The sequence below is a fragment of the Miscanthus floridulus genome, chromosome 3 (assembly GCF_019320115.1).
Source record: "Miscanthus floridulus cultivar M001 chromosome 3, ASM1932011v1, whole genome shotgun sequence".
NCBI lineage: Eukaryota > Viridiplantae > Streptophyta > Magnoliopsida > Poales > Poaceae > Miscanthus > Miscanthus floridulus.
In genome coordinates this window covers 125,103,009-125,112,539 of record NC_089582.1, presented here as the reverse complement: position 1 = coordinate 125,112,539, position 9,531 = coordinate 125,103,009, and the positions used below count along the sequence as shown (strand labels likewise).

Sequence of the window (9,531 nt, the reverse complement as noted above, 5' to 3'; positions counted from 1 at the left end):
ATCATTTCAAACATGAAGAGCACCAAGAAGGTTTGGATCCCGAAAGGGAAGTGAGAAGTCTGTCGGATTTCGAGGAATTTGGAGACTTGGCAAAGTTTGGGTGCATTACATGGGGTGCATCATGATGGACAAAGTCATTGCCAAGTGGGTTAGTGAATACTATGGACCAAAATTTCCCTTCCTATGTTAGGTAACTAGATGTCATTACTTTCAATTAGTATTCATTTCAATTTGCATTGTTTTTCAATTGATATACTCTTAAAGCATCTAGTTATCTTTCATGCCTATGTTTGCATTTACATGCTTAAATCTTTTGTCATGCATTCAATAGGTATATCATATGGTAGGCTTACTCGGTTTCATTGTCAACCCTTGGAGCAAACCTACATGGTTTAAAATTATTTAGGAGCACGGCACATAGCTTGTCCTACTTTTGTTTATCTAATATGTGCCAAAGTCCAAAGTGTAGATAATCTCTCCCGAATATCATTTTTGAAAATGATTCTCACATTCATGAAAAGTCATCTTTCAAATGGTATTTTGATACTAAAATCAATGTGCACAAATTTTATAAGTATTCAACATTTGTGTGCACATATTTAGGGGGAGTAATTCTACAACTTGGATGCCTTGAGACTAACACTTTTTCAAATGGTATCAATCTTTCAAACCTATCACATGTGTAGTAGTCTCATTGGAAGAAAATTGGAGTCCCCAGAGTTAAGCATCATTCTTCAATTGGCATCATCTTGTTGTTTTCATTTCATATTTATATGCTTTCTTCACGCATTATATAGATTAAACTCTCTTATACAATAAATTGCTAATTATGCATATGCTTTGCTTTCTACCATATGCATGCATATATTTAGGGGGAGCTTAGTCTATATAATGTGAGAGTCAAAATTTGTGATTCATTTCACTCTATACACAAAGGATCACGAAGTTTGACCCTCTCTTGTGCTACTAATGTCTTCCTTTTCGGTGTTTGATGCCAAAGGGGGAGAATTTGAAGGACCAAAGACAAGCATTTAGTTACAAGTAGTAATGGTCCGAGAAAAGGAGGAAAGTGAATTATGGGAGTCTAAGTAATGGGAGATTTTTTTAGAAATCTAGGCTTTAATCCATAATATCACATGTGGACATTTGCAAGGGCAAGGCAAGCTTTTAAGTAAAGTTTTAATTGGTATCTGTCAATTAGTATCATATAATCTTGCCCTTTGCATTGCATCCTAGCAAGTAGGTAGTTTTTTACTTCCAAATTCTTATTATTTGCTTGCTTTGGTCGTGTTGGCATTAATCATCAAAAAGGGGGAGATTGTAAGGAAAATGGACCCTTGGCCCATTTACTTTGTATTTTGGTGTTTGATGACCAACATAACCAAATTGGACTAATGAATTTGCAAGTGTTTATTTTGTAGTTCAATAGGGTGCAAGACGTGACTTGGACGAAGGCGACGTGGTGATTCGATGATCAACACTTTAAGAAAGACCTTAGAAGCACAAGAGAAGACCCAAGATATCAAGCAAATTCTAAGCATGAAGATTGGAACCAAGCCGTACGCAAGATCATGAAGAAATGAGCTCACCGTGGTGACCAGATGTAGGACCAGACGCTGGACAAGCAACCAGACGCTGGGCAAGTGGCTCGGCAGACAGGCGACTGGATCTCAGACCGAACACTGGCGGCAACCGACCGGACGCAGGACAGCAGCGTCCGATCAATTACAGTAAGGTTCCAGAGCGGCAAATCTGTGACCGGACGCATCCGGTGGTAGGCAACCCGACGCTGGCCAGCGTTCGATCAGTATATTGCTGGCTCAACGGTCGGAATGACTGGACGTGTCCGGTCAGGACAATTCAGTGTCCAGTCAGTAGCTGTTTCGCGGGAATTCGACCCCAACGGCTACTTTCTCAGTGGGGCTTATAAATATAACCCCCAACCGGCCATTTGAGATGTGTGGAGCTGAGGAAACATACCAAGGGTGTTGATACACCATTTTAGTGATCTCCATATGCATAGTGCTTAGTGTTTTATTAGGTGATTAGCATAAATGCTTTACGAAGTACTTAGGTTGATTAGACCACCGCTTATGCGCTTGCTCTAGGTTTATGCCTAGTGTTTAGTGAGGTTTGCATACCTCTTGCCACCTCGAGCTTGCGAGCACAAGTGTTGTACATCGAAGGGGCTTAAAGTCTTGCAAGATCACACCAACTGCGTTTGTGGTGTGTCCGCCACCGTGTACCGGAGGGAACAAGGCCTGCGGTGTTTCGGCTGGAAGCTTGATAGTGAAGACGGCGGGGAGCATCCGGGAGAGGCTTGCCGGAAGGCACGTCGGAGACCCACTTGCACATGGAGAAGGCCCGAGGCTATCCACGGAGTTACTCGACCGGGAGCTTGGCCCTTGTGAGGGGCTCCAACGAGGATTAGGGGGAAGCTTACGCGCTTCTCGATACTTCAATAAAAATACCGGAGTCGTCGATGGGAGTTTGCATATCTCTACCTTGCTCTTTAGCTTCCACATTTACATTACTTGTATTACTCCTTCTTGCGGTAGAGATAGCAACACTCTAGCAAAACCATAGTTGCACATTTAGATAGTTTATCTTTTGCATAGGTTTTGCTAAGGTTAGCAAAAGAGGCCATAGTTTAGAGTTAGAATTTTAAGTTGCCTAATTCACCCCCCTCTTAGGCATCACGGTCCTTTCAGTAGTCTTGGCTAGACCGATAGTTCTTAATTCCGCACTTGTTTCGGTTAGCTGACGCGATTAGTTTTAAAAAGGACTATTCATCCCCCCTCTAGTCGCCATCTCGACCCTTTCAACATGGCAGTGCAAGGTTTGGGGAAGCATTTTAACTTAAACATTGCCGAGGGATCGTTCTACTTCACCATCACATGTAGACAAAAACATTATCGCACGTGAAAGTAGAACATAGTAAGAACGGTATTAACACAGATATGACATGGTATAGCCCATTGTTCCTTTGGGGATCTCCATCTCCATCGACCTGTTCCTCATGATGATCTCCATCTCCATGATCCATGTATGCCATCCTTCAGTGATGAGTCCACCAAGACTAGCTATCACTAACATAAGGTAGTGAAGAAAATTACATAGTCGCGGATAGGATCATCACAGTTTGGCACGTAGGCCATTACATCAAATTGACAATATCTTTGTGGCTCCAGCCATATTGTCATACCCACGATATGCAAGCCATGAATTAATTACATACATGCATCACATACACATAAGGGCTATACCAGTCATAAATTCCTACAAAACAGAGTTAACCGATTCCGACGTCTAATCTTAAAACGCCGAAAACACCATCTTCCCGCTCGTTTTTCGCAAATCTAATTTCAACGAAACCACCAGAGGGGGTGAGAATCGGATGTAAAATTTTTTCTCTACAATTTTCGTTTAGAGTTTGTCTCAATCCGAGGTCGTATGCAAAAGTTATGGTTGTTTTACCGAACAACACTTTTTCTTATACCCCGGCGCCCGGCAGTAGATCCAATCTATCACCGTTGAGCATCACATGCGCTCGGCACTTGACCTAGGTTTGATTCGATCAATCTGATTGATCTCCATCTTGCCATGACTGGATTTACATGTATCACTTAACTCGGATGACGGAATTCTGACCGGTACGAGTAGATCGTTACAAGACCAACACGGTAAAATCACAAACCATGATCAGAGACTCATCTACAACCGCGCATATCTTTATACGCACTCATCCAAACCTATAACAACGCAGTAACCCGCTCTAATACCACTGAAGGGTTATGAGGATGCTACGCTAGCCGAAAACAAAAAAAATTTCGACCACGGCCTCTACTACCCGAGGTGCCCTGGGGCGGCACACTTCGTCGGGTACAGCGACAGCGACCACGCCGGTGACATCGATACCAGTAAGAGCACGAGCGGGATCCTCTTCCTCCTCGGCAAGTGCCTCGTTAGCTGGCAGTCGGTCAAGCAGCAGGTGGTGGCCCTGTCCAGCTGCGAGGCCGAGTACATAGCGGCCTCCACCGCTTTGACTCAGGCGCTCTGGCTCGCTCGACTGCTTGGTGATCTCCTCGGCAGAGATGCTAGAGCGGTGGAGCTCAGGGTGGACAGCAAGTCCGCTCTGGCCCTGGCAAAGAACCCCGTGTTCCACGAACGCAGCAAGCATATCCGGGTGAGGTACCACTTCATCCGAGGCTGTTTGGAGGAAGGGAGCATCAAGGCGAGCTACATCAACACCAAGGACCAGCTTGCGGACCTGCTCACCAAGCCCCTTGGGAGAATCAAGTTCCTTGAGCTCTGCTCCAGGACCGGAATGGTTCAACTCTCCCACAAGACGACACACAAGACTTAGGGGGAGAATAATGGATAAGTCTCATGTGTGGCTGGTCTTTGTGGGGTTGTGCTGCTAACATGGTCGTTGTGGCTGTTTTTCTGTTTTTAGGACAGCATCTTAGACTAGAGGACAACATCTTAGAGGACAGCACTAGAGGACAACATCTTAGTTAGGACAGCATATTAGCATCTTAGACTAGCATCTTGGCATATGCTTGGCTGGCTAGCAGCCTATAAATATGTAACCCCAACCCCTCAGGTTGGTATGACATTTGTGTGAGTTTGTGTGAGAAATAGACAAGAAAATTGCTCCAACTCCTAGTGTCATCCTCTCTCGATGCGAGTAAGAATTCTCCTACTACCAAGAGTGAGAATTCAGCGACTAACAACCCGAAGCGCTGGTGGCAGAGACACTTGAACTCTTCCCAATCCGGAATGCCGACATCGCGCTCGAGGACGATGTACCACTGCTAGGCTGTGCCGCCCTGTCGGCGTGGCGCGTCTGCTGAGCGCGAAAGAATTGTTTGCACTTGTTCAACTAGCCCAGCGGATCCTCCTTGCCATCATAAGTGGGGATGGACAACTTGTGGTAGCGTGGCACGGCCGGACCTTCCGGTTCTGGCGGGATGTGGGGCAGAGGCGGCGGCATGTGCATGGCGGCGGACTGCGGAGGGTGGGACGCTTGCATGATGGACGAGAAGGACGGCACCGGTGACGGCGAGTGGGGGAAGGCGATCTCGGTGATGGGCACGCCCAAAGTTGGCGGTGGCGGTTGGGAGGACACGGCCACGGAGACTTGCACCGATGGGTTGGCCGCCGGCAGGGATGGCCGTGCAGGCGGCGCGGAGAGCAGCTACGAGATAACCGGGCCTGAAACCGGACGTGCGGGAAGGCCACCGTACCCTGGCATGCCGAACTACAGGAGTGGCAGCGCGGAGGAAGATGGGCAACTCTTGACGGTCGCCAAGCGCATGGAAATATCCCCCATCTGGCGCTGCATGCCATAGATGGCGGCGGTGAGCGCATTGAGGGCTTCGGTGGGGATCGCGATGAGCGCGGGCTGCGGCGCGGTGGTGACGATGGCGGCGCTAGTGACTGCGGGAGCTGATGAGAACATGGGTGGCACGGCGGAGGTGGTGGCGGTGCTGGTGGTGGGAGCGACGGCGGCGGAAAATGATCCAGAACCTGACATGGCTGATACCAGATTGTTGGAACGTGGAATACTGCGTAAGGAGTATGATTGTGAGGTGGAGGGCCTAGGCTTGAACGGCCGACGGCGAGCTGGCGACGCCATGCTCGGCGCCAAGGGCTTAGGGTTGTCACGAGGGCGAGAGCGCTAGAGCGCCTGGAGCAAGAGAGATTAACTCTAAATCTCTGGCTGATCTTTCATTAACAAAAGTGTTCCCTACTTATAACAAATGCCTAACAACTGTTCCTGAATTAAAGGGATACAAATCACATGAAACAATCTCCTAATGAATCGGATCCTGATAACTGCAGCGACGCCGCAGAGCTGGTGCCCGCCCTGGTTCGCCGCTCAGCCACTAGACTTGTTGCGGCGCTTGTAGACTTTACCGATCATAACAACTACTTCCATTACATGATGGATTCATAAGGGCATAGCTTTTGGTTTATTTATGCATAACTTTAGTGCAGCATTATGTTCCAAGGGCGAACCCGTTCAGCTTTAGTCCACGTTTTTTTTGCTTGTAGCTTCTGTATCTGGAAAATGTTACTTGAATGTTTATTTCCATGAAATATGTTACCGAGGAAGAGTATCTAATGATGTCCTCAGTTGATATACAATTATATAAGTAACTGAAACTTTCTACTCCTTGTTTGTCTTTTTTTGTCATAGCATATGCCATAACTTACAAAATCATGTAATTAATCCTCCATATATTTCAGATGCGAAAATCCAAGGCTGATGCAGTCTATCAGTTTTTTTAAGAGATATCTATGAGAGATTGTAAATATTCAAATTCAGTAGCTTTCATAAATTTGTATTCTCGTGCTTTAAATATTTTCATGATATTGATTATTTTTGGAACTTGTTCCTTGTATACCCACCCACTTTGCATAAGTTCTGCTGATTCTGCACTGATGTGGCTTACTAAACAAGTGCAGGTGGATTCCTATGCATATCTTCCTGCAAACACAAAACATTCTATGATCTCAGATGAACCAACCACTGTTGTAATATTTGAGAGGAGGTACAATAATTTCATGGAGATGCTACAGTTTTACTGATGTAGTACTATAGAAATTTGGTTGCTTGTTACCACTTCTGTTTACATAACTGCTGCAATCCTGTTGTTCATTTGTCTATTTACTTCATCAATTGCTGCCATGGTCACTTGTGTTGGACGCTTAGACTGGTGTGAGGTCATGGTCATTATAATCTAGGTAGTGGTGCGAATGTAACTGTGTTGGGCTGGTAGGAGCAGGCTTTGCCTCTCCCTTGTTTTTTTTTCTTAATGAAATGACATGTAGCTTTCCTGCGTCGTTCGAGAAAAAAAGGTGTACTAAAATCTTCAAGATTTGGATTAAGTTTGCTTATAGAAATGATTGAACTTTAGGAAAACCAAATCTAAAGCATATGCTGGCTGTTGTTCTTCTCTTTGGTTATGGATATTATTTGTTCAACTCAGATGCAAAAACTTTTCAGTTAGCGCTTCAAGTTCTTTTTTCATTTTTTAATAAAATTAATTACACTGAAGACCTTTCTCAATTCTATTCCCTTATCAGGTACAGTGCCATCGAGGATTCCCATCCTGATCTAATTGTCGGTTCAACAGATAAGCAACCCCTTCTTGAAACCCTGGGAGAGGTACAATTGGCCTTATATCTGTGGATCATCATCTATCTACAATCTCTGTGCACCTAAAATACTTGGACTTCCTACCATTTAGAAGGCTTGTTTTTCATACCATGAACATCAAGTGGCGTAATAAAATTTGTTTCCTTTTCTTTTTAGAACTAGGGAGCTCTCTGCACTGGGTACGCCCTTTTTTCTTTTTAGAACCAGGATGTTCAAACTTATTTATGACTTTCACTGACAGCTTACAATCTTGTCTCATTCTGGTCGTCCTTTTTGGACTTGAAACTTCACGAATCATGCTAGTTCTTTTAGCTGTCGTTATCTCAGATCCTCAGTGCTGACGTAATTTGTTGTATCTTGTTTCTTTAATAGGTATTTCAACTGAGGAAGCTGCTGCCAACTTCTCTGTCCTATGACTTTAATATCCATGTAAGTTTGGTCACTTTAGGATCATTATTTTACTCAATGTATCCCACATTATTACACTACCCTAAACCCGAAACCCTAAACCCTAAACCCAAGCATCGTTCAGCTCTTTCTTAGCTGCATATAAATTACTCAATTAATTAGTTAATTTCATCTGTAAACAAGATAAGAAGATTTCCCTATGCGAGAGTGGTGTTTAACAAAAATATTGTTTGTAATGCACCCGATAGTTGGGTAGTGCTGATACTGAGTTAGAGACATTATTTGAAAGGACCTGAAAGTTGTTTGTTGCCTTTTTCTTTTATGTCATATGATCAGCATTGTCTAATATCCCTTCTCTCACATGCAGATAATGGACTTTCAACCAGGCGAATATCTCAATGTAAAGGTTTGTAGAATTTGAGGTGTTTGGGCAATAATTGACTACTAGTCTTGCTGCATGAACCATGTGATGTTGTGGCACTGTCCGTACATCTGGTCCTTAAGCTTCCTTTTTTTTTGGGTTTATTTCTACCAGGAGGTTCATTATAATCAACATGGACTTCTTCTTTTAGAGGGGCAAGGAATATACCGACTGGGGGAGAGTTGGTAAGGAAGCAAATTAAAAATCCTCCTTTTGTTTTAGTGTTGTTTTCTTCATGTTAAGCTTTTTAACCTCGTGCAACCTTGGAATAGCAGCCTATGTTTTGTATAGAAACTTAAATATTTCATATAAGATTATTTGCTTCGCTGTGGTATAACTTCTAGAAGACATGAGCTACAGAGATTAACTACCCATTTATCTCATTAAACATATGATGTGTGTTTCATATGCAAAATTATGTGTATGGATATTTTTTTCTTTTGTCCTCCTCCACCCCCCTGTTGCCCTTTACGCTTTTTAGTGTATGCTTTGCTAAGATTTACGAATTATATGCACAAACTGCATGTGTTCCTTTTTTTTCCCCCATTTGAAGTTTTCAATTCAACTTTTGTTTACATATTATACTTAACCCCAATAAATTCTGAAGACCACCTCTATTGATTACGCAGGTATCCCGTGCAAGCAGGGGATACCATTTGGATGGCACCGTTTGTTCCTCAGTGGTTAGTGTATGCCACCTTCGTGTTTGACATCTACTGCTTGTCTTTTTTCTAGCTAGCTCACCCCTGTCCCTTTTGTCGTAAACGTAATGTTCCAGGTATGCTGCCCTTGGTAAGACCAGGACGAGATACTTGCTGTACAAAGATGTCAATAGGAATCCATTGATATGATCAAGAAACCAGAACAATAAGGCAATAAATCAAATGGTGAGCTGTGCCAGGTATGAAGAATTTGAATGGGAGGCGATCACAGGAATGAGAAAAGATCTTATTGTATGCTGAATAAAAAATCTTGAAACCAAATAACGAGGGAAGTTGAATGTGCACTTGTGATGTTCATCAGTCATCACTGCCAGTCTTGGGTGACCGGTGCAATTTGAATTGTGATGTAACATATTCTGGACAGCAGTTTGCTTTGGATATGCTGTGGCATTTGTGAATGCCTTTTTTTTAGCAACATTTGTGAATGGCTAATCCCATGAATTTGGATGATGTTTGATTTAGAAATGATACTGCAAATATAAATGGTATGAGATCCAGGGGGAATGATTACAGGATATTCAGTTTTCCATTTTGTTCGGTTCCACAGTTAGGTACGTGTATTGCCTGATGATTAACGCTGGATTTGCACTGGCCTGAGACCCCATCCAGGGGACTTGATTATGCCCAAAGTGAACCAGACAAATTTAACGGATTCAGATTTTGCACTGGTCTGGGACTTGATTATGCACAAGTGAACCAAACAAATTTAAATGATTCAGATTATGTTGTGAACAGATGATGTCTCAAAATTATTGAACCAAACACTTCGTAGGTGTGGTTGAATGGTTCTAAAAATCAAGCATGTTCCTAAC

The 9,531-nt window shown here is 43.5% G+C and overlaps 1 protein-coding gene across 2 annotated transcripts; it reads left to right on the top strand.

Moving 5' to 3' along the window:
* The first annotated feature begins 5,417 nt into the window (after positions 1-5,417).
* LOC136542344 (probable (S)-ureidoglycine aminohydrolase) lies at positions 5,418-9,223 on the top strand. Of its 2 annotated transcripts, XM_066534732.1 has the most exons (7): positions 5,423-6,560; positions 7,096-7,177; positions 7,541-7,597; positions 7,944-7,982; positions 8,112-8,182; positions 8,627-8,680; positions 8,776-9,223. In XM_066534732.1, exons 1-7 carry the CDS (start codon positions 6,307-6,309, stop codon positions 8,846-8,848), a joined length of 630 nt encoding a protein of 209 aa, XP_066390829.1. In that variant the 5' UTR covers positions 5,423-6,306; the 3' UTR covers positions 8,849-9,223. The 2 variants fall into 2 exon arrangements, with proteins under 2 accessions (XP_066390830.1, XP_066390829.1); XM_066534733.1 differs by lacking the exon at positions 8,112-8,182 and having other exon boundaries at positions 5,418-6,560; positions 8,776-8,859.
* Positions 9,224-9,531: the final 308 nt, after the last annotated feature.

Excerpts from the sequence above, each read along its gene's own strand:
- LOC136542344 (XM_066534732.1), top strand. The coding sequence starts at position 6,307 with ATGAGAGATTGTAAATATTCAAATTCAGTAGCTTTCATAAATTTGTAT. Across the intron at positions 6,561-7,095 it reads GTTGTAATATTTGAGAGGAG|GTACAGTGCCATCGAGGATT; the intron begins GTACAATAATTT and ends TTCCCTTATCAG. Across the intron at positions 8,681-8,775 it reads GCACCGTTTGTTCCTCAGTG|GTATGCTGCCCTTGGTAAGA; the intron begins GTTAGTGTATGC and ends GTAATGTTCCAG.